The sequence below is a fragment of the Glycine soja genome, chromosome 11 (genome assembly GCF_004193775.1).
Source record: "Glycine soja cultivar W05 chromosome 11, ASM419377v2, whole genome shotgun sequence".
In the NCBI taxonomy this organism is placed as follows: Eukaryota; Viridiplantae; Streptophyta; class Magnoliopsida; order Fabales; family Fabaceae; genus Glycine; species Glycine soja.
The window spans coordinates 18,886,288-18,913,426 of record NC_041012.1 but is presented as its reverse complement, the minus strand read 5'-3'; the positions used below and the strand labels follow the sequence as shown (position 1 = coordinate 18,913,426).

Here is a 27,139-nt window from a genome sequence, read left to right as displayed (position 1 = left end):
AACTAGACACTCTTTAAAATTAGAATATTTTAGAACCAATCAAATTTGTCTAAAATTAGTGAAAACTAGAATGAAATCCGCACAAAGGATTGATATCTTTTTTATCTTAAAAAAATTTTTATCATAGTTTTTTTAGTTTTTATTTAATCTAATTTGTTTTAAGATAGATAAAAACACATAATTTAAATATTTCATATATATAAATTATTTTGTCTACTACTATTATTTTTTTATCAATAAAACATAATTTAGTCATTTATATTAATTTATAATTTTTTAGATCTTAATATTGTATGAATCTAAAAATTTTATTCTTTAAAATATAAAATTAATTCAATTACTATTTAATTACGGTTGAATCATTAAACTTCAAAACAAAGTGTTCACCGATTCTAATATTTAAAAATCTTGATTTTGACATAGTTGGAAAACTTTGAATGTAATCGCCAAGTCAAGCTGATTTTTATTCATTGTTCCGCGCCCACTCCGGGCCCATCCGAAAGCGACCCCTGAAACGACCTAAGCCACTAGACAGGCCCATGGTTGGGCCCACACAGCTTACGAGGATCCCGACGAACCAACCAACCCCCCACCACCAAAACGACAGCACCGAAACCCGAAACGCAAAATCTCTAAAATAGAGAGAGAGAGAGAGAAAACGTAGCCCAATGAAGTTAGAGTATTTGATAGGGCAATTCCTGACCACTACTTCAGATACGTTTTCATTCACACGTGTCGCACATGTGGGACCCACCCTCCGTTTCTAAGCCATTCGTCTACGCACGTGACGTCACGTGCACTCTGCCCCATCATACTCTTTCTCTTTCTCTGTCTCTCTCCTGTTTCTTCTCTTTCTCTCTGGAAACTCCGTTATTACCGTTTTGCTTTGTTGAAGATTTTTTGAGGTTATTCGCGTTCTCTTCTTTTGCATGTTCGTTTCTCCGTCGATCAGTGAAGTGTGAAACGACGCCGTTTCGTTGCTCTCGGCTCGAACTGATGGAGTGGGTTTCTCTGTGATCTCGAGGGGGAGTTCGGCGATGTGTGAGCTAATTCGGTGCCTGGTGTTTGATTCTGGTTGCGGTTTTGCGCATTTTTTTGCTCGAATTATATGAAATGTTTGATTGGAACGACGAAGAGGTGCGTTAATTTTTTCAGCTTTTTTATTTTTTGGAATTTTTAGTTTAATTTTTGGTCAGAGTCTTTGATCCAGTTTTTCTTTTAGTGTAATTTTTTGGTATTGCTATTACACTTGCTTAGGTTCTTGTTGTTGAAATGAATTTGATGGTTTGTTGTGTGTCTCTGGTGATTTAAACATGGAAATGGAACGCTACTAGATTGAGGTGAAGTTGTTTGTGTAGCTGTAGAATTTCTTTTCCTTTTTTTTTTGGCCTTCCTTTTGGTTAAATGCTTTTGGGAACTCAAAATTTGCAAAACAAATATGTCGTACAAATATTGAAAGCTGTAACAAATGTCTGTTATTGTTTTTTATGTCAAGGAGGCGTGACTCTTAGCTAGAGATAGATAGATAGATAGAGAGATTGATTAGTACTTAGTTTGTTTAGATGGTCGTAGCATTCTTTGCACTACTGATGTTGCATAATGACAATGTTACGTCAAGAAAATCAGAGAGAATTTTGAAACTGATGTTCCAATCTCTAAATATTGCATGAAATGGAATTGTAAAGGCAAGACAGGAATTGATTTCAGTAGAATTTCCGAGTGAATGGTATAGTAGATGGTTAATATTGACAATAATCCAGAGAAAGATACAAAGAATCAAAAGTATGTGATGATTTGTTGATATCTTTTGCAAATGGGCTTTTGCTCCAAAATTTTCATTGATTGCTTAGTGTTATAAGTACCTTAGACATGTCATTGTAAGTGACAATTGTATTTACTTATCCAACTGTAGTTAATAATCTATAATTAGAGTCCTCTGTATCATAAGTTAGAATATGAGTGCATCATATTCTTGCTGCATTGCTAATTTTCAATGAGGTGAGGCAAGAGCCTGTTGGAGAGTACAAGGCTCTGCAGCAAAGTGGGATACAGTCTTGGTTTAACTATACCAGATTGGAATTTGGTTTGCATGGAGTGGACAAATCTGGAAGAAGCTGAACAGGTGGTTGGACAGAGTCATTGGTGGGGCTAGAGGTAGTAGAAGGGAAGGTTGATGAACTGGAGTTGGATAATGATGTAGACTCTTGATGACGGGTTGTGTGAGGAACATTGATGGATGACACCTAGAGGGCTGAGTTTGGAAGTAATTTTAGGTGTTGGCAGCAGTGAAGTAGAGGAGGCAAATGGGAGTTTTGATCCATTGAAGATTACATCTTTTGAGATCAATTCATGAGAGTATCAAGCACATAGAGATCAATTGTCATTTCATTCAGGAAAAGGTCCTTGCTGCGAAATTACTACTGATTTGTCAATTTAAGTGATCCACTTGTTGACATGTTCACCAAATCCTTCACACGTATCAAACTTGGTTCTTATGATCTATATATTTTTTAGATTGAGAGGGAGTGTTAAATATAGCATATTCAGCACATGCAGATATTACTTTTAGCACATGTTATTAGCACTTATTAGGGATATCATTTTATGGTACATGTGTGTGTTCATCATTCTACACACAATTACCAAACATAATAAATCTTAACTATTCTATACAAAATTCAGCCTTGTATAGTTAGGGAGTGATTCAGTTTAGTTGCCAGCTGTACACACTACCTGACTTAAAAGATAGAATAACTGCTCATCTAATATTATAACAGTGGAGTACTGAAGTGATCTAGAGATCACTCTAATATCCATTAGTCATAATCAGTTTACAATTTTTTGACTTGATGCCAAATTAGTCGGGTATTTCACTGAAATAAACAATTAAATGGACATATCCTTCATTAGTTTCAAATGCTGAGTGATAGTTGGTAATGAAGTTTTTGTAAATTTTGTTATGTCTTGCCCTCTTGCTCTGTACATTTGTGTTCTTCCCAGTGTCTATTAATGTTACTATTGTCAACATCTAGAGTGTACTTCTATTATTGTTGACTTCAATCACATCAATAACCAATAGGCTAAATTGCAATTTTGGTCCCCCAGATTTTTAATTGTAACATTTTGTCCCCCTAGTTTTACAAATTGGTGATTTTGGTTCATCTGTTAGATTATTAACTAATAATTGTGATTAATTATAAATGAATTAAAAACCATTAATTATTAATTAACTTAATAACTCTACTTATCACAATTATTAGTAATAATCTAACAGATGCGCCAATATTGCTTATTTATAAAACTAGGGGACCAAATGTTACGATTAAAAACCAGGGGATCAAAATTGTGGATTTGGAAAACTTGGAGAACCAAAATTACAATTTAGCCTAAACAATAATAATACTAATAATGTTTAATGATGGATTGTTTTCAGCTAGCTAACATAATATGGGGTGAAGGAGGTGAGAGTGATGATCATATTGTGCCATATCCAGAGGTAAATGAAGATGTTAGCAACATAAAAGAGTGGAATCAAGAAGCTGCTGCGACTAAGCTCACCAAGCTGAAGAGGCCAGAGGCTAAAACTGATTTTCATGAAAGAAAGCTAGGAAGCAGTTCCAACCTTGATAATAGTGGAGAACTACTAACCTCAGGATATGGAACAAATGCATGGCCTGACTTGTCTTTATCCACTTCAGCTAACATTGATCAGGGTTCCCTGGGTACTGAAGTATCTAAAAATTTAAGTGAACTTAGCAAATTCAGTTCATCAAGAGGTGGTAAAATTGCCAATTTGCTGGAATAATGACTAGATAACATGTGTGTCTATTCATTTTTGTGTTTGTACAGGCCTCTGTCTGTTGATGTCTTTTCTGCTTGTCTCACCATCATTTTATGAAAAATAATAAACATGCATGATATGTAGTTATATTTTGCCATTTCTAATTGTATTAATGTCTGACAGAAGAAACTACACAACATGAAAAGGATGATGAAATTTTCCAAACTGCTCATGAAGGTAAAGAGCAAGGTGATTTTGTTGATTATGGATGGGTCAACATAGGAAGTTTTGATGACCTTGATCAAATTTTTAGGTAATGTAGATTATCTCTATCGCATTATATAATGCATGTGTATCAGATAGCATTATGATCACCAGTGTATTTAATATCATGTCATTCTTTTTACTGAATTACTGAAATCTAAAATTGGACTAAACTTCTCTCCTGTTTTCCTATTTATGAGAACTGTTGTATTCTTCACTTTTCAAAACTGCTTATACTTTACTCAATCTTCATTTAAGTTCCTTCTATCAAACTTGAATGGAAAAATATGTGCAGCTGTGCACATTCGTCGTTCAATGATAAAGTACCATCATTAAAAGGGAAAATATGGGAATAATTACAATATTAAGTCTTTGAACAATTTTACACTAAACTAGGAAGACTTCATTTCACCAAAGTTTGAACATAGAAAGATTGCCAGTTGGTAGTTTTACGTGCCTTGGTCTTCATTATACAGTGCATGTGATGGATAACATTGGAGAGATGTGAAGTCCTGATTAACAGTGAATGTTTGTAGACATACATCTATACTTTTAGTTATTAGTCATGTATTTTACAATGGCATCTGTCTGACTGAATATTCTACAAGTGATGATTTTGCAGCAATGATGACCCTATATTTGGCCATGCAAGTCTTGATAATTCTAATGAGCTTTGGTCCTCTAAAGATGTGAGTAAAAATGTAGCACCTTTACCATTGGACACACCAAGTTCATCAGGTGCTTTAAGGAACAGAACTGAGCCTTTGGAAATCAAAGAAGAATATGCTCAATGTAGTGATGAATCATTGGACCTCAACAATGAGAAGATTGGGGGTCCTGCATCCCAGGTTATAGAAAATGCATGCACAATCACAGCTAAAGTGGGAAATGATGGAGTTAGAAGTAAGCCTCCAGGAAAGGAACAGCAGGTATGCCAATTTTCACAATGATCCAGTATCTTTGTTAGTTATCTCTCTATTTGTACAGTGAACTAAATAAATACTCCCTCTGTCTAATTGATTCCTAAAAGTAAACATACACGTGGTACTTAAGCCATGAGGATCTCCCACCTAATGTACTTGTCTTTTGGGTTGGGCTCTGTTCATGTGCTTAAGTCCTAACAGGTGGGCTAAGGTTATTCTTCTTGCACCATTCAAATTTCTTCTACACCCAAAATATTTTAAAAAATTCCAAATTTACCCTTTTTTACTTCTTCTTCATTCCTTCCTTTTTTCTTTTCTTCTTACACCATTCACTTACGTTTTTTTGTTGGCTGAGCTCCTCCTTCCGCATTGTGGTTGGTTTCGTCGAGGTGCATTGTCGCGATGGTTGGTCACTTGCTACATTGAGTTCGTGATTGTCGTCGTGGTGGGTCTTGCAATGCAACGACGGAGGAGGTTAGTTTTTTACATTTGCGAATGATCTGATCATACGGATTGACAATCCGTATGATCCATACAGATTGCCAATCCGTACGGGTTTAACGCAGTAAAAAAACAAACAAACACAGGAGATAGGGTACTCACGGCGACAACAGGAGGTGAGATGGGAAAGAAGATTTGCTGCAATGAACCACAGATTAAGCAACCATAGAATGGTGAAGATCAACGAAGGGGGGAGAGACTCGCGGCACAAGGGAAGGGAAGGGAAGGAGGCCAATAGTGAATGGTTTGTGGAGGGATAGGTGTATTTGAGTTTTAACTGAAGGACAATTTCAGATTTTCACTTCAATTGCTGGGTGTAGAAGAAATTTGAATGGTGCAGGAAGAATAACCTGGTGGGCTATGGGATTTAACCCATTTTAACAGCTCTAGTTGAATGGCGATAAAAAATTGATTTGTCAGCTTCATTATGAGTCATATCAAACTGCTGGACCAACATGGTTAATCTACCAAACTCTATACCCTCAGTGGTCATTTAAGACTAGAAAGTGATTTCTAAAGACTGACAGACAAGTCGTGAAGACCCCTCCTGAGCGATAAATTCAGGAGGTTGCTCCATATGCACCTTTTTTACAAGACTAAGTAAGGACATGGATCTACTGCACCTGTTAAAAGTTGAGAATAAATTATAGAAATCTAAGGCCCTGAATGAGAGTAGGGATTGAATACCATTGTAACAAGCATTGTAGTCCAAATCGTGTCCTGGAGCTTAAGATCGTACACTTTTATGATCTTTTCCATCCTCATTGATCTCACATTGCAGCTGGCTCTCAATTTTGGCAGATCGCACTGGATCACCTGGAAGATCGAGGCTTGTGCGCGGCGCAGCACTTTTCGTGAGTCTGTTTGGAGTTTTTTTCCCGGTTAGGTTTGGTTTTAACCAGAATTGCTTCAGCCCCCAAAAAACATAATAATTACTTAAGCTCAAAGCCCAACTCGCTATTCCCTCTCCATCCAAATACTCCCATGCCCCCTTTTCACCTAAAAATAAAACTACTGCTCTTCCTTTGGTAGAAAACCAAAAATTACCACCCCTTTTCACTTAAAAAGAAAACTATGGCACTTGTCTCTTTCTCTCATGCGATATTTTTCTTTCTTCTCTCTTTGTGTGGACTGCACCCTTCTTAGGCCCTTTTCTTATAAAAAAAAAAAACACATCTTTATCAATTTTGATCGCACCTTTCTCATCCAATATGAGAAATTTGTTCATCTTTGTCACCTTCGCAGGCCCTTTTCTCTTCCAATATGATAAAAAAATTTCATCTTTGATTGTTTTGTAAGGCTTGGATTTTGTGTGACTTTATCTTGTTTAATTTAAGTGTTTGAAGTGTGATTTAGTCATTTAATACTACTTTATATGCACACATATATGATTGTGTATGCATATATATGAATTTAATAAATTTTGTAGGATCTTACAATCCGTGTTATGATCCTTTGATTTACGATCCAAACTCCCCTTCCCAATCTTGGGTAAAGTCTCGATTTTAACTACCATGTTAGCAAGTTGGACTTGATTAACATCTTTGATCCAACTTGAGGGGGAGTGATGAGAATCGAGTGTAATTTGTATGCTTAAGGTGTGTCCTTTACCATATGTACTAGGGTTAGTGATAGTGACAATGTTCCACTTGAAACTGAAGGAGAAACACCCTCCTTTCTCACTCAACTTTATTAATTTCAAAAAAGAACATATATATAGAGTACAAGATGGAGAGAGAAGGGCAATGACAGTGACAACTCACTACTGCCCTTCTGAACAAGCTTACCAACTAAACTACCAAATATAGGTAAAATACAAGGATATCCAACACTCCCCCTCAAGTTGGAGCATATAAATCATATGCACCAAGCTTGGAACATATAGTCTGAATTTTGGATCCTCTTAAGGACTTAGTCAAAATATCTGCTGGCTGATCATTAGAACCAATGAACTCAATGACAATCTCCTTGGACAGAAGCTTCTCTCGAATGAAATGACAGTCAATCTCTATGTGCTTAGTCCTTTCATGAAAAACTGGGTTTGAGGCAATATGAAGAGCAGCCTGATTATCACAATACAACTTCATTGACAACTCTTCACAAAACCTCAATTCCTGCAGAAACTGTTTAAGCCACATGAGCTCACAAGTAACCATAGCTATAGATCGATATTCAGCTTCTGCACTGGACCGAGCGACAACTGTCTGTTTCTTGCTTTTCCAAGAAATAAGATTTCCTCCAATAAAGACACAATAGCCTGATGTAGACCTTCTATCCATGGGATAGCCGGTCCAATCAGCATCACAATATCCCGATAGTTGTGTATTACCCTTGTCTTCATACAACAACCCTTGACCAGGAGTTTTTTTAACATATCTCAGAATACGCATGACAGCATTCCAATGGTCCAAATGAGGATTCTGCATAAATTGGCTAACCACTCCCACAGCAAAGGAGATATCAGGTCTGGTAATGGTAAGGTAAATGAGTTTTCCCACAAGCCTCCTATATCTCTCGGGGTCAGGATAAACTTCACTTTGATCTGCCATGAACTTTAGGGTTGGATCCATAGGGCTTTCAACAGGTCTACAATTCTGCATACCTGTTTCTTCTAAAATATCAAGAGCATACTTCCTCTGAGAGATCAAAACACCATCTCCTGATTGACTTAATGAAATTAGATTATAGGGACACTGAGGAATGAATAACACAAAATTCAATTTCAGAGGAGATAATGAAACTTGACCACTTCCTTGAGACACAACTTTGGAACCATTGGCTACAGTAACGTGGTGAGGAATTTTTGGAAAAGAGAAGGATGAAAAGGAGGACTTATTACCAGAAATATGATCAGAGGCACCTGAGTCAAGTATCCAAGGACTAGAACCTTCAATGGATTGAGAGATACAAGCTGTTGAAAAACATGGTACAGATGAGGATTGAGCTTGGTTGCTGGGTTTCTCGGATTTAAGCTTCAAATATTCCTGATACTCCTCATCAGAAAATCTAGACTCTACTTTCTCTGATCGAGAGACCTGTGCGACCTTGTCGAGAAACCCATGCAACGAATAACAATTCTCTTGGGTGTGACTCATCCTCTTGCAATAAGTGCAATGAGGACGTCCACCCCTTCCACTCGACCTCCTTTGTTGTTGCGACTGCTTCCTCTTCCTTGAGACGCAACCATGGCTGACGTCTCCACTCCATCAGTGGGATTCTCATCCTTCAATAAATGAGGCACGTGGAGAAGCCTAGTGATGAGGGAATCCATTGATGGAATCTGGTCTCCAGCAAGTACTTGATCACTCACATGATCAAAGTCTGAATGCAAGCTTCTCAAAATAAGAACCATGTAGAACTTGTCAAGTTTCATATTCACTTCTTCCAATGAATCAGCTACAAGGAACTTTCTCAGTTCTTCCACGGCAGCCTGAGCCTTACCCACATGAGTGATCATGTCATGACTGGTTTGCTTGAGGGTTGTAACTTTCATGGTTGCATCAAACAAGCTTTGGATATCATTGACAAAGATTTCTTGGGCTTTCTTCCAAAAAGAACGACATGATTTAAATGATCGAAGGATCTCCAAGATATCCGGCTCAACTGATTGCCATAACACGGCACACAATTGATAGTCAAGCTTCTCCCATTCAAGTCTTTTATCATCTAAAACAGAATCAGAGGTTTTCTCCAAGTAGTCATGGTGTCCTTGACCAAGGAACCACAACTCCACGGAAGCAGACCACGAAGGGTAGTTTTTCCAGTTCAGCTTTGCAGTGGTGATGGTTGGGGTCCCGGAAAAGCAAAAGACAGGTCCAGAGGAGGCCATTTAAGAGCCAAACAGCAAACCCTAACACACAAGAGAGGAAAACACACAAGAGCTGACCAAACGGCTTGCCGGAAGCGGGAGGTGAGGCCTGAAACACACCCAGGAGGCGACGACGAAGCTACCGGGACCGGATGGGGCAGCTTCCGACGCCGGCACGGCGGCGCGTGAGCTGCACGCGCCGGAAAACGCGCGAGGAAGAAGCGGCGCGTGAGGCGGCCGACGGCGGCGCGAGTTCCACGGGTGGGTAGCGCTTTTCGAGGCGATCCAAACCCTGGTCTCGCCGGAGATGACAGAGCCGGTGGCGGCGGACAGCAGTCGGAACCAGCTCTGGTACCAACTTGAAACTGAAGGAGAAACACCCTCCTTTCTCACTCAGCTTTATTAATTTCAAAAAAGGACATATATATAGAGTACAAGATGGAGAGAGAAGGGCAATCACAGTGACAACTCACTGCTGCCCTTCTGAACAAGCTTACCAACTAAGCTACCAAATATAGATAAAATACAAGGATATCCAACAGTTCCTATTGAAATGGACAACTAGTCATTGTACAAATGTAAAGAAATGATACATGGTCAATTCAGACACAGTTCATTTATATTATTGATTTCATCCATAATTGCACTCTACCAACATTCCTTGTACTAAATTTTGTTATTTGGTTACTTTACCACCTCATTTTGGAAGTTTAAAGCTGAAGCTCCTGCCCTTTTAGCAATATAATTATTACGTTCTTTAGGAGTTTAGAGACTAGCGATTATTAGTTTCTAGGTTGAGGAAAATTTGAAATATGCAATTTAGCATCTTTAGAAAGCACTAGTTCTTTTCCATGATGGATAATCTTTCTTTGTTTGAACTTTATTTCTGTGTTTAGAATTGCACTTATATTGTGTCCTTTGGTGTATGTTTTATTCTGATTAGATGTGCATGTCTTTCATACATGGCTGAACACCCTTGGCATAATTATGTGCTACAGCTCTAGCAGAAGATTTATTTCACCTTTTTCTTCTCAAAGTCAAGTAAGTATTTGATCTTTATCATTTCATATATGTGCAGGTTATTAGGCAAAAGAACCTTCTGAAAACTCGGAAAAAATCACAGGTAAAACAAGAGGAGAATACCTTGCAGGATTTCTATGGTAATTGGTCTCCTTCAGCAGCACCAGCAAAACAATTTCAGAATCAATTGGCACCTTCTGTCATACAATCTTCTCCCTCTTCAATTCTTGGGCAACCAAAGCAGATCCAAGGAGCTGAAACCCTATATCAGAATATCATAAATCCATATGTGACTTCTTCTGTGTATGGGAACCTTACTAATACATATCCTGCTATGCCAATGCTATCGCAGACTCAGCCAGCACTTTCTGGCTACGAAGTGTCTCCTGGTATAGTAAATCGTGTGAACAATTCTGTGGACTCAGTCAAGCCCCAAATCATGACTCCTCAGGAGAAAATTGAAAAATTGAGGAGGCGGCAGCAAATGCAGGCAATGATTGCTATTCAGAAACAACGCCAACAATTGGGCCATCAAGTTCCTAGTAAATCAAGCACTCAAAAATGTCCTCCAGAAATTCAAAGTCACCTTAGTGATGGGACTGATGAAGATCTAAGAACTTTTCCTGCGCTAGATCCACCAATTGAACAAGATGATTCTAATACAATGTCAGTGGCAGTTGGTAATGATTTCGTTGAAGACACCGTACTGTACGGGCTTCAGCATATTATATCAAAGGTATGGTTGAATTGATACTTGCTAATATTATATAGTATATGTGTAGTATAATTGTTTCCTTGTATAATAATCCGGGCTTGGCTACAATCCCAAGGCAAACTTTTTCTACAGTTAGACATCAAAATAAGACTCTGCATCAGAGATAGTTTGTTCCGGTTGGCACAAAGTGCAACACAAAGGCATTATGCTAGTGATACTAGCAGTACAAACAAAAGTAGCAGAGAAGAACTTGAAGTTGCTGCAAGAGAAGAAAGCAATAGCCAAAACAGGTAGTAACACTACTACAATGCATTACAACTTTAAATGTCATTACTTATCGCTTTTTTGTTTTTACATCATGATTAACATCAAAAGCAGAATAGGAGGAAACTGGAATAGGTTTATGTGAAAAATATCTGGTGCTAGTGAGTACTACGTATTTCCTTTTACATCATTGATGGACAAGAAGAAGTCGAAATACATTAAGGTTTATATGCATCTCCTGGCACCACTTTATGAGTAAAATATCTGGTGTTTGAACAGACGTTCTTCATATTACTAATACCAATGGCATGTTCCAGATTTATTACTAATACCAATGGCATGCTCCAGATTTGCGGGCCACATAAATCTAACAAGGAATAAGTGTAAGAGAATACTCTCCAGACGTTCTTCTCTTAAACAATCAAATTTGATTACAATTGTTTAAGAAAAGCTATTTATACCTAGGTATGACAAAGGGCCCAAGTAATGTTTGCGTGCAAGTCAGACCCAACTAACGGAACACACAAAATACGAAAAGAACATCCAAACAGGGCATGAGATCTGTTAGGACTCGCTTAGCATGCATGCTAGCTTGCTTAGCGCCCAAGAATTCTCACTAAGTACACATGTATCTTGCTCAGTGAGCCTATAATTAACTCTTTGTCATCGATTTTCACTTAGCTAAAGTTAAGGCTTGCTCAACAACGGATTTTCAGTCGCTAATTCTGTCACTAATTTCCTGATAGCTTTCTTCCTTGAGGATCCAATCAATCACTTTGTTAAGCTTTTCGGGCTAGTTCCTCATGTATCCATTTGCTCCTATCCCTTGTTATAGGTCCTTCCATTCCTTGTAGAGCATTCTCATGCTCTTCCATGCCCTCCTCCTTGGTCTTTTCTTGTAGTCTGCTATTGCCGGTGGTCTAGAAAGCAAGCAAGATCCAGCACCAAGGTCGAATATGGTAGTCTAGCTACTGCCACTCAGATATTTTGTTGATACAAACCTTGCTTAAATAGCTTATTGTGCCTCATCTCATTCCTGCTCTCTATTGTGATAATCCCATGCTGTCAACCATGTTCATAATTTAGTTCTTGCAAGAAACTAACATGTTGAATTTTATTAGTTCTACTTGAAAGTCCAGAAAAAAAAATGATTTTGATAAAAAGCACGAGGAGAAAATCCCTCAGCTCTGTTTATCTATAATATGGTATTTACAATGGAATTAATTACATAATCTGGTATAATCAGATTTAACAGAATATCAGGCATACAAATCTCAACATGATCTCAGCATATCTCAAAACTCCCTCTCAAGCTGGAGCATATAATTCATATGCATCCAGCTTGGTACATATATAGGCTATCCTCACACCTTGGAGAGACTTGGTGAAGATATCTGTCAGCTGATCATTGGAGTTCACAAACGAAGTGGTGTTTTCTCCGGAAGTGATCTTCTCATGGATAAAATGATAATCTATTTCAGTATGTTTAGTCTGTTCATGGATTAGATGTTATATGGAGAGCTGCTTGGTTGTCGCAAATGAGTTGCACTGACTCAACTTAACAGAACTTCAATTCACTAAGGAGTTGTCTCGCCGATAAGTTCACATGTAGTAACAGCCATAGCACGATACTCAGCCTCCGCAGTAGATCTAGCCACAACATTTTGCTTCTTTCTTTTCCAAGAAATAAGATTGCCTCCAATTAGAGCATAATATCCTGAGGTTGATCGTCAGTCACTAGGAGATCCTGCCCAACCTGCACCAAATATGCAACAATATTAAGATTCAAACCACAACATCCCAATGACTGTAGTAGGGAGAATTAAGAAATTGACTCACAACACTGACAACAAAGGATAATCAAGGATTATATTCATTACTAGTCATTATTGTGTTTCCTTATATTGTACTCTTATTGATTATAAATAAAGAAGGCTTAAATATGTTTTAGGTTCTTGATAAATGACCGATTTTTGTTTTGGGTCACTAATAATTTTTTTCGTTGCATTCGATCCTTGATATACCAAAACCCCTGTTTTGAGTCTCTGCTATCAGTTAAGTGATGACATGATACTTTGTGAATAGGTCTTCCCAATATATATCTGTCGTTGAGATGGTATCACATTATCATTTCACTGACGATAGAGACTCAAAACAACTGTTTTGATATATCAAGAAACCAATGCAACGAAAAAAATTATTAGGGACCCAAAGCAAAAAACTATAATTTATTAGGGCCTAAAACATATTCAAGCCAATAAAGAATTACAATGTGTGATAATACACAAAATGACAGCAAACACTCTTATACATAGTTTACCTTATTAGAGATCACAGTATTATCTTCGAACTCCAATAGAACTATAAGCATGTTTATCTTGCAAAAACAATGATGGATCTATCATTGTTTTTACTTTATGAACCATAGATATGTTGATTGCACAGTAAAGATGCTATGTATTATCACCTTGATTGCACTGTAGAGATGCTATGTTGCTAACTATTTCATTGTATGAATCATGTTGTTATCACAGATATGCCAGGATGCCTGATGTTGAAACAGAGACGAATCCCATTGATAGAACTGTGGCTCATTTACTTTTTCATAGGCCTATGGAGTTGACCCAAAACTATTCTGACAAGTTGGAGTTGCCTATTTCTACCAAGGTGCAATGTGAAAGCAAAGCAGCTAACCCAGTGAACTTTCCCATGAGTTGCTCACAAGATGAGGACGCGAAAAACAATCAACAACTTTCTCACCTTGGGTTTAAGAATCCTTGGGTTGATGCCCAGTCTATGGATCAAATTAAAAACAATCCTTGCATAGACATGTCAGAGAATGCATCCAACACACATGAACTTGAAGCCTCTCAATGAAGAAAGAGGTTGTCCCGAAATCTGAGGGTAAATCCTTCCTTAATACATCTATGCTTATTGGTATGCTTCCCTCTTTCAATATATATGGATTTACTGGTAATGCAAATGTTTTATTTTATTGTCAGCCATTCGGATCATAAGCAAGTGCAACTATCACTGTAGAATCCTGGGAAACAGTTTCATGCATGCATGTTATCAGTATTATTAGTTTTTCTGCTGTTTTAAAACATGACAATGTATATCAGTATCTATGTTGTTTTAATCATAACTACAACAAAAGTGTCTCGCAAAGCCACTTATATGTCAAATTTAAGTCTTTGCCTGACTCACTTAGACCAGGCTTTAAAGTTGGTGTCGTATTTCTATATGTACGACTTGCCATACCTACCTACCCCTCATCATATCATTATTTAAGATTGAGACATAAACTTGCGATTTTTAATTTGAATTTAAGTATGTTCTGGACTTCTGGGTTTCTGCGGAAAATTTATAACAAACCTATTTGTCTTTATCTATATATTTTGAATTTTCAGGTTGAAGTCAAGTCGATGCTTATTTTTTGCCATGCTTTTGAAGGCAAAGTATATTGTTAGTGGCATTCTGATAATGCAGTAAATACGTGCTCTAAGATTAACTTTCTAATTTGAGTAAAAATACTATGGTCCTTGCCCACAGCTTGAGTGCTTTGATAGGCAATGAACTAAGAAATCATTGCTTTAACTCAAGAGTCCCAGATTTTGGAGGAAGTTGAAGCCGCTTTTTCTGTTGCCTGATGTTGAAGACTGTATTATTCTGGTTCTTGACATGAAAGAAATAGTTTTTGGGAGATAACAGCGATGAGGACACATGGTTAGGATAGCGAAACGAAGCAAATTAACATAGCAGTAAAATGAACTCCTTGTGGTTTTCAATGTGACTGTGAGCAGTCAATGTTTCAACGCAATGAGTGATGGTGGCAAATGGATTAAGCAATAAAATAGTAGCCATTAATTTTATGAAATATGCAAAAAGATGTTAGTTTTGCAGGTTTGTTGCCTTTGAAATGTTAATTAAATACACTGAGAAGTTTAATTTCAGAATATATAAATAGTTTTCCAAAAGTTTAATTAATTCTGAAATAGGTAACAAATTTAATACTGAAAACTACAAGATTTCCACAAGTTCAATTGCAAAAGCCAAATTTACAGTACCAAATTTAAATTTCAAAAAACAAACTAGTAGAGGAAAAAACATCTCTGTTTAAATGTGTAACGTTAGGGTTATTATTGGAAAAGAATTTAAAAAAATAGACGTGTTTACAAGAAAAAGTTGCAAAACGTAAAACCCTAGATGCTATTTATGACCCCAACCCATACAGGAAGGGATCCTCTTGCTATGCTAATGAACTTTTCCGGCAAATTGACCTAACAAGAGTCACTTTTACAAACAATTTATCAAATAGGATCTCTTCCTAAACTATTTACGAACAGAGTCTATTTTTACATGCATCCCGTCATTTGTAATGGCGATAAAGCTAAGCCGTCACTCGCATTAGCGACATACCGGTTGACGTGGAGGGTGTTTCGTCAGCAGCATTGACGAAACAGCTACTGGTGTCAGTAAGAGCAGGCATGGTCTCGCTATCATGGCTGGCGAAATAGCAGCAAAGGAGGTTTCACTAGCATGGCTGGCGATTCCACTTTTTTTAAAAAAAATTTCTTATTTCGTGGAACAGTGAATGCAACGAAAGGGGCTGGTTTGATATCGTGTAATGTCAAAATGAAAAGTAACAATTTTTTAATCAGAACAAAAAAGAATGACAAATGAAAGGACACAGCTTATTTCTAGGCGTTGCCAATAAAAGCAAAACAGCTAAATATGATTTTTTAAATTATTATTAGTATGTATATTATTATTAAAAATGATTTTTTATATAAGGATTCTAATTCATTTTATTAAATAATTTTCAGCTAAATATTTTTCAAACAATTTAATTATTTTCAGTTTATTAACTAATTATATATTTCATATCTGTTTAGTGAAAAAATAGGAATTATTATAAATATTGAATTTAAAAAGATCATAAAATGCACCAATAATCTAACTAATTAAAAAATATAAGTATAAAAAAGTGTAAGAATCTAAATATTTTTTTAGTTTAGTTATTGAAAAAGGACTATAAACTCTAAAAAAATTTAGACCATAATTTAAATTTAATTATAATTTAAATTTATGTTGTATAATGAATTTATTAATTTTTATGAAAATTACTTCAAAAATTATATTAATAATATGATTGAAGAATGTTTTAAAAGTATTTTATAATGTCATGTGATTAAACTCTTAGATATTTCATGATTTAATTAAGTTTATGGTCGAATTGGTTATTTTCTAATGACATTTCTTGTAAAACTGATTTTTTAATAAAAATGATTTTTTATATAAGGATTCTAATTCATTTTATTAAATAATTTTTTTTAATAATAATTTACATGTAATTACAATTAAAACGTGTAATTATTAGTAAAAAAATCTGTTTTTGTATTCTCCTGATAAGCTCCGTCCTTTCATTTGTCATTCTTTCTTTTTCTGATTAAAAAATTATTAGCTTTTCATTTTGGCATCACAAGATATCAAATCAGCCCCTTTCATTGCATTCATTGTTCCACCGAACAAGAAAAAAAATTAAAAAAAAAAGTGGAATCGCCAATCATGCTAGCGAGATCTCCTCTGCTGCTATTTCGTCAACCATGATAGCAAGACCATGCCTGCTCTTTCTGCTCTTTCTGACACCAGCAACTGTTTCGTCAATGCTGCTGGCGAAACATCCTCCACGCCAACCGATATGTCGCTAATGCGAGTGACGACTTAACTTTATCGCCGTTACAAATGACGGGATGCATATAAAAATAGACCCCGTTCCTAAATAGTTTAGAAAGACACCTTATTTGGTAAATTATTTATAAACGTGACTTTGTTAGGTCAATTTACCAACTTTTCCCCCCTTTCTTTGTGTTGTAAAACAAAGATAACATTGGATTTATCATTTTGCATGTAACATATTGAGAATTTATTACACAACACATCGATAAGATACATATTGAGAATCAACCCCCGGACGACTGCGAGTGATTTTAATGACTTGCCCTTTCTCCAGCCAATAGTAGCGAGCTATGTCATTAGTTTTTGACATGCGAGGGAGCTGGAAAAATATAAAAGAAACAAATCAAACAAGATCCATTTATGGCACTGCCAGTTCATAAATAATAGTATTTTTTATTAATGTACATTGGCAGTTACAAGAATCCACTCAAGTAAGGAATTAATGCAACATAACTAACGAATTCATAATTCCAAGGCAAACCACACAAATATTCTGCTTTAATTTATTTTTCAGGTAAGTACATTATATCGTTGTCACGTGTAATATGTAATATTTATCATTTTCTGAAATCTCCAAACCACAACTCTCACCCCCAAAACTTGAAAAAAATTGTAGGTATGGTTAAAAAACTAAAAGAAGAAAAAAAAATAATGTAATGCATAAGTTGTTTACAATTTTTTTATACTCTCCTATGATTTTTAGGATAAATATTTTTTCTTATTAGTTTCTTAACTATTCCCTAGAGACATTGGTTAACAAGATCTAAACTTTTTTTGGTAGAACATGTTTAGAAACATATTATTAATTACCTGCATCTCTTCCAAGTTAAACTTGGTGAGTGGTGATTCCCCCTCATCGTCAGTGAGTATCTCATTCTTCGGCTGTTGCAGCACATGCTTTCTAATATTGATCTAGAGATAAAGGAATATGGCGTAAATTACAGACCAAAAGCCTCCTTCCATATACCAGCAAAATTAAAAGGGCCCAAATACTTAATGCATCAAAGTAATACTATAGCACATCTCATTAAATAAGCTCTACCCTTATGTATGATTTATCATTTTCTGAAGTCTCCAAAATCACTCTTCTAATCTCAAAATTTATCCCACATTTTTGTATGAGTTAGAACATATTTAGAAATGGATTTGACTCCTCTAAAGTGAGGAGGTGCACTTCAGAGAATCGAGTGCACTTACAATCATTGATTGTTGAAAATTGTGATAAAATCCTTTAGAAACATATATTACCTGCTTGTCTTCCTTGTTTAACTAGGTGAGAAGGTTCCTCTTCTCATCATCAGTTAGTACTTCGTACTTTGGTTGCTTCCCATGCTTTGTAACATTGAACCTCAGTTCGTCAACCTAGAGATAAAGGAATATTATGGTGAGTCTTGTGGTTGCAATGTTAAAAGTTTCGAATGTTAAAAGGTAATTAGCCAAATAGGTTTGGTAGTAAATTTTACAAATTAATTTTCATTATTTTGTAAATTTTACCACCAAAAGTTTTATTTTCACAAATTTTACTATCATTTTATCTTTTGTACATTTTACCATAACTGAAGAAAGATGAATTATTTTAACTTTTAATATTAGTTATAATTACGCCAGTCAAAATGGACTAGCCCAAGCCACCACTACTACTTATGGTCAATTTTTTTTTATATGATGCTTAAGAAGAAACCCCAAACACTGAAGTTGCTGGTGTTAGGGGAGTTATAAAAACTAAGGCTGGCATAAAACCATGGTTTTTTGGTTAACAGTGAACCAATAAGGGGTGTCAATGCCAATTCTAACACCTGCAATATAGACTAAAGTGGAGAATGTCAATAAAATAAAAATAAAAAAAGCTATTTCTCATACCTATGATTTGTTTGTCAACCAGAGTTCTTTTTTTATTGTCTTAGTTTCTTACATCAAATTTCATGTTGTATTTTGTTACACTGGTGCATATGACATTTGTACATTAACCCACTCTAATATCTTACTTTCTATGCAGAAAATTGTTCAACATATATTATTACTTATTAGTTTAGTTGTAAACTTTGTATAATTTTATTTATGGTTCATACAATTTTTAACAGTTATTTGCTACAGGTCCAAACGATCATAGCTGTTTGGTCACTTGAGCATGTATGTAAACATGCTTTTGGTGATTTAATAAGTTGCATCGATACAAGAATATGCCAAATTGGGGAAGTGAAGTCTATACGCTTATTTGGAGGATTTCACGAACTGGAATATTGGATGGGACAATTGGTTTTGACGTTGGTTCACACCTTTGATGGCTATTATTGATGTTGTTCGTGTATTTTATATCTAATAAAGGGATAAAGAGAGGAGACTGTGGCTGAGGATATGAAGGCTTTTATTGGTCTTTGAATTAAGAGTGCTAGATCATGAGTGCTTTTTACAAATAATTGTAGGAATACAAATACTGGATCATGAATGTTGTTTTTTTCGTAGGATAATATTTTATTTGTCTATTTATGAGCATTATGACGGGTTCGTATACATGTGGTTCTGTGGAAATTAAAAGTATTAAATTAACTATCAAGAGTCTTATTTGGGCGATAAATAGTTGAGTTTTGAAAATTTTAAAAATAACGATTAGTTTTTAGTTTTAGTTTTAAAAAAAATTATATTAATTTTTAAAATATGATTAACTTTAAATAAATTTATTTTTATTTAAAAAGTTTTATATGATATTAAAATTAGTTTAAAAATATTTTTGTATGATGATAGACAATAATTATAATGTTAGCAAAGACGACAATAGAAATATATGATGATCAAGGTGACAGTGAGAAAGGCTCAAGACTCATAAGTATTGTATTCTCTGACATGGATGAATTTTGTAGCATACGATCTAGAGTGAGACATAAAAATAAAAAAAATAATGAACTCAATTTTAATTGATAGAGGTTTCAGCCAAAAATAAAATTGGAGACTTATAGAAATCAAATAATTTTTTACTCTCTTTTTTAATACATTTTAATGACATAATTCGTATAGTTTATTACAAGTTATAATTTATTTAGTGGAGGATTATTTGATATCAGCTCATTTGTTAATCTTATATAATTAAAAAATTACTGATTTTACTATGATTAATTATATTCAACTAAAAATTGTTAATTTAATTTGTCCCAATGAAACGAAAGCAAATGCACGGGCACCTAAACTATATTTTCTATTTTGATAAATATTGCACTTCTTATTTACAAAATTTTATACTTCTAAACTATTTATCTATTTTTATTAGCATAATTATTATTATTATTATTATTATTATTATTATTATTATTATTATTAATTTTTTAATTATTTTTTTTAAAATATAAATAATTTGAGACCCCTGAGGCACGAGTCACTCTACTAGTTTATTTGTTATTTTGTTACCACCATCATAAATAAGGCCAAAATGCAATTATTATTCTTCTATTTTATTTTTTATTTTTTATTTTAAAATTAAGATATTTGCTACTTTTATTTTTAAAATTTTATTATTTGTCTTTTTTATTTTGAAATAAAAACACTTCATCCTCTTTTTTTTTAAATTATAATTTTAATCATCAATTTTATCTAATTTATTTTTCTTTTTTTATCGAATTGAATCCTAAACTTAATATATTATTTAAAATATCACTAAAAAGTAATTTAATTAATTACAAAGTAAAAAATAAAGAAGAAAACATAGGTAAAATAAAATAAGTTTATATTGTCATCGTAAATCACCGTTTGAATTATTTAAGTTAATTATTTTGAAAATTAATAAACATACTATATATGTAGGTTATGATTAAATGTTTATGTAAAACTATTTACACTATCAGTGTATAACATTTTTTCTCAAATTAAATATTAAATCAAAATTATGAATTTTCTAAAATACAAAAATCAAAATTATGAATTTTTTAAAATATGACAATCAAATGTTTGTATTTTTAAATAAAGAATTAAAATAATAGTTTTTTAAAAAAATAGGAGGATTAAATGATTTAATTTTAAGGCTTAAATATGTTTTTAGTCCCTGATAAATACACATTTTTTTTGTTTGGTCTTTAATAAATTTTTCCTTTGGATTGGGTCCCTTATATTTCAAAAATTTTATCTTAGGTCCTTATCGTTAGTCCATAATCGTTAATTGCCTACACAGCCATTAACTGGACATGCAGGAGTGTGATGGGTCATGTCATGTGTAACCTTTGGTGTTACTATTTATACATGTTGGATTAATTTTTTTTATAAAAAAAAACAAAGAAAACAACATCGTTTGAATGTAGGCACTATAGGTTAAAAAAATGACAATGTATAGTTTTGGGTATGGTGTTTCTTCTTGTCGCACCTGGTTTCGATTGCGATAGAGAATATAAGTATGACAGGCTGAGATTCACACTACTATACCTTCGTATAGTTTTTGGTTGTTTCGTTTAGGGCTCCACATAGTCTAGAGAAGAGAATGTCATCCATGGGAGGCTTTTGTTTGTCATTTGGGTCCGATTTTGTTCGTTGTTTGTGCAACAAGTCTGCGATTCAACTAACATCTCGAACCAAGAAGCATCCTAACAAGATGTTTTGGTGATGTGCTGAGTGGAAGGTAAGAAAAGTTTACTTTTGACATATTTGGTTCCTGGTGTGATTTTGTTTGTGTTTTGTTTTTGTGGTCTATTTATGTTGGTTTTTGGTTCGTGTTTTAGCTTCTTGTTTGTCATTTGTGATTTGTCTCTATTGTATAATTTTTAGGAAGATAAGAGGTGTACATTTTAGGTCTGGGATGACGATTTAGCGAAACAGTTAAACCAAGGTTGTACAAGTTCTTTGGAGGTTAATCGTTATGTATCACAAGTGGAGGAGTTGAAGCATAAGCTTATAGTAGCTGATGAGAAACTTGCCTCTCGTGAGAATAGAATTCATGTTTATGATAACAAATATAGGAATTGAAGAAGATGGTTGCAAAAGAAGAGGCTCATTGTTGAGGATATGCCACTAGAGTAGAAGAGCTACAGAAAAAATTAGCAAAGCAACAGATGAAGACAAGCATTCAGAGAAAAAGGGTGAAGGTCCTAGGATGCATTGTGGTCTTCCTTTGGGGTTTGTTGTGTGTTGTCAAAGTTGCATTTGCAATTAAGTATATCAAGTTGTGATCAAGTTTAAGGTTCTGGGTTTGGTGTTTAGTTATTGTAAGGGCAAGTTTGTATCCTTTATTTTCAATATTCAGTTTCAAGTGTTACTCCAAAAGAATTATTAATTTCAGTCTAATAACAATGACATTAATATCACATAACTAGTAATTTCAGTCTAATAACAATGACATGAATTTCAGTCTAATAAGATGACATTAATATCACTAACATTAAAGAGTATCGAACAACATGATGTCTGACAAGTAATAAATCCTAAAATATTAAAACAGAGTACAAGTTTGGCTACTAAAAGAGCCATGTTGTACACAACAAAAACCCAACCAAAATGACATCATTACAGACCAAATAGTCATCCACAATGGAATCATTACAGACCAAAAAGCAACCAAAATGCATCATTACAAACCAAAAAGCCAAACAAAAAATTAAGTCTTCTTCAATGTTGGTTTCCAAATATCATCTTCACTTTTAGATCATTACTTATTGCTATGTGTTCCTTGCTGTCCCACAAAATGACTACTGCCTTCAAATGTTGCTTTGCCTTTGCTTCTTGTGACTCTTGTTGATGGGCTAATAACTTTAGCCTTGTCCCCAACCCTTGTATCTCCTTGTTGCTGAGAAACCTGAAATTTAACACTTTATCAATAATGTATATAATTAATGAAGGACAAGGGTTGAATAAAATTAGATACAACCTTATCAACGCTAGCAACAACACCAGATGTTGGTTGTTTTGGAAAACCCAACCTGTCACACAATTTAGTCAATCTTGTTGATTGCAAAATTTTCCTTTTTATCACATCATTTACAGATTGGCATTTTGTCAGCTCTGACAACTTTTTCAAGCTGTCAATTCTAGTAGGGAATACATTTGCAACAACTGTTGATCTTTTAGACTTCTTGACCTTTTTGGTAGGTGCTCTAGTTCCCTGCAAATATGATGTACAATATATTAATTTAAGACCTCTATGGTGACCAACAACATATTTAAGTTCAACATCACTTGTAATCTCACCAACTTGGTGGACTTTGCACTCTCAAAAGACAACCCTCTTACTATTTTAGAAGTTGCTTGAGAAGTTGGTAGTGCTTGAGAAATAGCCATACTAGATGGTTGTGCTTCAGAAGTTGGTTGAGAACCCTGCTCAGAAGCTTATGAAAGAGTTGGTTGAGAAGCTTATTCAGAAGCTGTTTATGCACCTTTGACGGACTTTGAAGATGATAGTTTTTCCTTTTTCATAGTCTTTGAACCATCAAACAGACAAAATGAGAAGTAAAAATAAGGATGAAATAGACAGAATATAAATAAATGATATAACGATATGAAAACAAATTAAGTAAACATGCAATTTAAAACAAAAACATTAAAAAGAAAACAGAGACGACGTCAGAGCCGCACGGGGTCTGTTACGAGAAAAAAGAGAAGAAACTGAAGCGGCGACAGAGTCGCACAAGATTAGTCAAGAGGGAGAGTAGAGATTAAAGAAGAACTTTGAAATTTATTAACGAAAGAAAAGCTTACAAAGAGTATTTCCAAGAGCTTCTCTCTCTACAATCTTTCTGACTATTCTATCTCAAAGGGTGCCTCACAATAAACTTGAGGACTCCTTTCATAGAAATTTTTGATGTACTGTAGCTACAGTACAGGTTACAAAACCGAAACTATGTCTACAGAAACCGATAAGATTTATATATCATCTAAACAAATACCAAAACAATCATCTTCGTTTTGGTAGAAATCATCATCATTTTCAGAAGAGTTGGTGTCTTCTTTCTTTGAGGAAGAACTCCCTTCTTCTTGACTTTAAAGTAATTTTAAAACTTCTTTTAAGTTTTTGGTGAGATGTTCCTTGGAGTTGAATCACACCAGGATAGCAGCTAGTTGGGACTTCTAATTGAGGAATAAAGAAGTCTCTAGATTAGTAGCTTTCAGGAACTCTGGATGGGCTTTAAACCAGATTTTCACCTGATCTAGTTCAGCCTTTGAAGCATCAAACTGATTCCATCACTTAAAAAATGCATGTCGCTGAAGGGATGGAAATTGCTTGTTGTTTTCCGTCTTGCTATACCTGTATTGCCATGAAAATATCCAAGACAAAGAAAAATTGGAAAAATATTTTAAGTCTGCAGGAATTCGTGATTCTTGAGAATTAAACCTCTTGTTGAATTGAGCAAATCCATGTTGAAATTGCTCCGGATAAATTTCTGAAATTGGACCAACAAAATCCCACCATTGAAGGAACCAATTTGGAAAATTATAGACTGTGTTAGTCTTGAAGTAGATGAGCCATGAATGTTTGTATTTGTTGTTTTGATGCCAAAATACTTTGGCCCAAGCATCCATATAATCCCAATAGGTGTAACCTCTAGGATCAAAAGGTACTGAAATTTTTTTATTTCATGCAAATTGGGTCCAAATTGTCTGGGTTGCATGACCTTTAAAATTTGGATTGTTGAATGGGTTTTTAATGACGAATCATTTGAGTCTTTGAAGTGTTTGGTGGACACCAAGTTTGAGTTTATCAAAATGAACTCATAGAAAGTTCTAGTTTTGTTGATTGCAGTTGGTTTGAAATGGAACCCTGAAGGAAACGCCTTGGCTGTAGCCTTGAAGGGATTTTTATCCCAATACTCCGGCTCCAACTATAAAACAATTGAAAATTTATTTCTGTAAATATAAGCGTTAGTGGATTTTTGGGTTGGTGTTGCCTAGGGGTGGGAATAGGCCAGGCCGATCTATAGGGGCCTACGACCTGGCCTACATAAAGCCTGGCCTGAACTGACCTATTTAATTAAAAGGTTAGGCTTAGGATTTTTTAAAAGCCTATTAAATTAAATAGACCAGGCTTAGGCTTATTAAAAAGCTTTATAAGCCTGATAGACCGGCCTATATATATGTATGTATATTTATATTATTTTTTGGGTACCAATATATACTTATATTATTTTTTGGGTACAATTAATTTTTTTTAAAATTATCAGACTTTGATTACACATTACTGCTCCATAACTTCTATTCCTATAATCAAGTAAGACTTTAATTAAAATTTAGATGTAAGTCATGTGTCCCTTTATATTTTCCATTATTTTTATTGGCTTTCCTTTTTCTGTTAACGTTTCCTTTTCCTTTAACTTTCCTATTACGTGCCTACTCCAAGAGCAAAGGGATATTAAAGATTTAATGTAAAGAAGACTTTTAAAAAGGCTTTTAAAAAGACTATCAGGTCAGGCTAGGCTTTTAAAAAGGCCAGACTGAGCCAAAATAAAAGCCTTTGATAGGCTATAGGTCAGGCTCAGGTCTCAAAAATTCATCATAGGCTAGGGTCAGGCCTTTCAAAGCCTGGCCTGGCCTGACCTATTTCCACCTCTAGTGTTGCCCTTTTGGTTGTTGGGGTCAATGTTTGTTCCCCTTTTGAAATGTTACAGACAACTTTGGATTTTTTGGTTTTTTGGATAAGGGTTTTTAAATCAATTTCATATTCATCGTCTGATTTTGAGGCTATGTCAGCCCATGTTTTTTTCGAAGTTTGGTCAGGCCAATTTCTTGAAGGGCCAAAAGTGTTTGTATTGGAAAGGCATAGTCAGCCTTGGTTTGTTTTAATGTTGGGTTTTTTGGGAGTTCTTGAGTGGATGACTCAAGCTTAATTGAGACTATTTAGGTCGATGACCCTTCTATTTTTGGCTTCTAGGTAGATGACCCAGCCTGGGTTGGTGACCCAGATGATGATGGTGAACTCTTTTTGGGAGATGGCTCTGGTAGAACCAGTTTGAATCCTTTTCCTGTACTTCTTCCTCCCCTTAGGGAGGTGCCGGATGCCCTAGGTGGCATGGGAATTTCTCTTTAAGAATTCATAAGTAAGATAGTTAGGAAGAGAATTTAAGTGCCCTTGATATACTTTACGTCAAAATCAAAAACACTTAAAATTTCTTGCCATTTTGCAAAAATTTGTTTTTGAGGCAAGATTTTTGACATCTTTTTGTAAAATATCTTTGGCTGACTTACAGTTAACCCAAATTAAAAACTTTTGATTTAATAAATCAGATTGAAATTTGGAGATGCACAAAACAATTGTTAATACTTCTTTTTTAACAGTTGAATCTTTCAATTGTGCAGAATTCCAATATTTTGATGTGTATGCAATGACATTTTCTTGGGTATTGACTCGTTGTTTGAGAATACCACCATAACCTATGTCAGATGCATCTGTTTCGACAATTTTGAATGTCTGCAGAACTGGGAGATACAGACATTTTATAGATTGGACTTTGAGTTTAATATCCTTGACAACTTGGGTATGAATATCAGACCAAGGAGGAGGATTTTTCCTTAGCCAATCATGCAATGGTTTGCAATATTATTTAAATACGGTACAAATTCACCAACATAATTTAGACAACCAAGGAATCTTTGTAACTGGATTTTATCTAAGATTTGGTTGGGGAACTTGCTTGCAAACTCTATTGACTTGTCTATTGGTATGATTGTTCCCTGATGTATGTTGTGACCAAGGAATCGGATTTCTGTTTGGAAAAGATTGATTTTTGATTGGGAAGACCGCAAGACCATTATGTTTAATAATGTGAATAAAGGTCTGCAAATGCTTAAAATGTTGATCAATGTTTTGAGAAAAAAATTAGAACATCATTTATATAGACAATGACAAATTTTGAATAGGGATTAAAGATGTCGTTCATGATTTTTTGGAATTCTGAAGGGGCATTCTTCAGACCGAATGGCATAATGTTCCATTCATATTACTCGAAAGGTACAATGAAGGCAGTTTTGTACCTATCAGATTCTTGTATTTGGATTTGCCAAAATCCCGACTTCATGTCAAATTTGGAGAATATTTTTGCAGAATTCAATCTATTAAGTAAATATTTTTTGTTTGGAATAGGATACCTAATCCATTGTAAGGCTTGATTTAGTGGTTTATAGTTTATAACTAGACAAGGTGTACCCCATTCAAGTTCGGCTTG

General features: G+C 34.8%; 1 protein-coding gene across 6 annotated transcripts; it reads left to right on the top strand.

Moving 5' to 3' along the window:
- Positions 1–801: 801 nt before the first annotated feature.
- On the top strand, positions 802–15,178 carry LOC114377250 (protein LNK2-like). Of its 6 annotated transcripts, none has more exons than XR_003659054.1 (8): positions 802–1,137; positions 3,434–3,779; positions 3,965–4,094; positions 4,668–4,974; positions 10,356–11,033; positions 11,145–11,302; positions 13,811–14,213; positions 14,687–15,178. XR_003659054.1 is itself a non-coding variant. In XM_028335683.1 (8 exons), exons 1-7 carry the CDS (start codon positions 1,114–1,116, stop codon positions 14,151–14,153), a joined length of 1,986 nt encoding a protein of 661 aa, XP_028191484.1. In that variant the 5' UTR covers positions 802–1,113; the 3' UTR covers positions 14,154–14,180; positions 14,687–15,178. The 6 variants fall into 6 exon arrangements, 5 of the variants coding, with proteins under 5 accessions (XP_028191484.1, XP_028191485.1, XP_028191486.1 ...); XM_028335683.1 differs by having other exon boundaries at positions 13,811–14,180; XM_028335684.1 differs by lacking the exon at positions 14,687–15,178 and adding an exon at positions 14,279–14,639 and having other exon boundaries at positions 13,811–14,180.
- Positions 15,179–27,139: the final 11,961 nt, after the last annotated feature.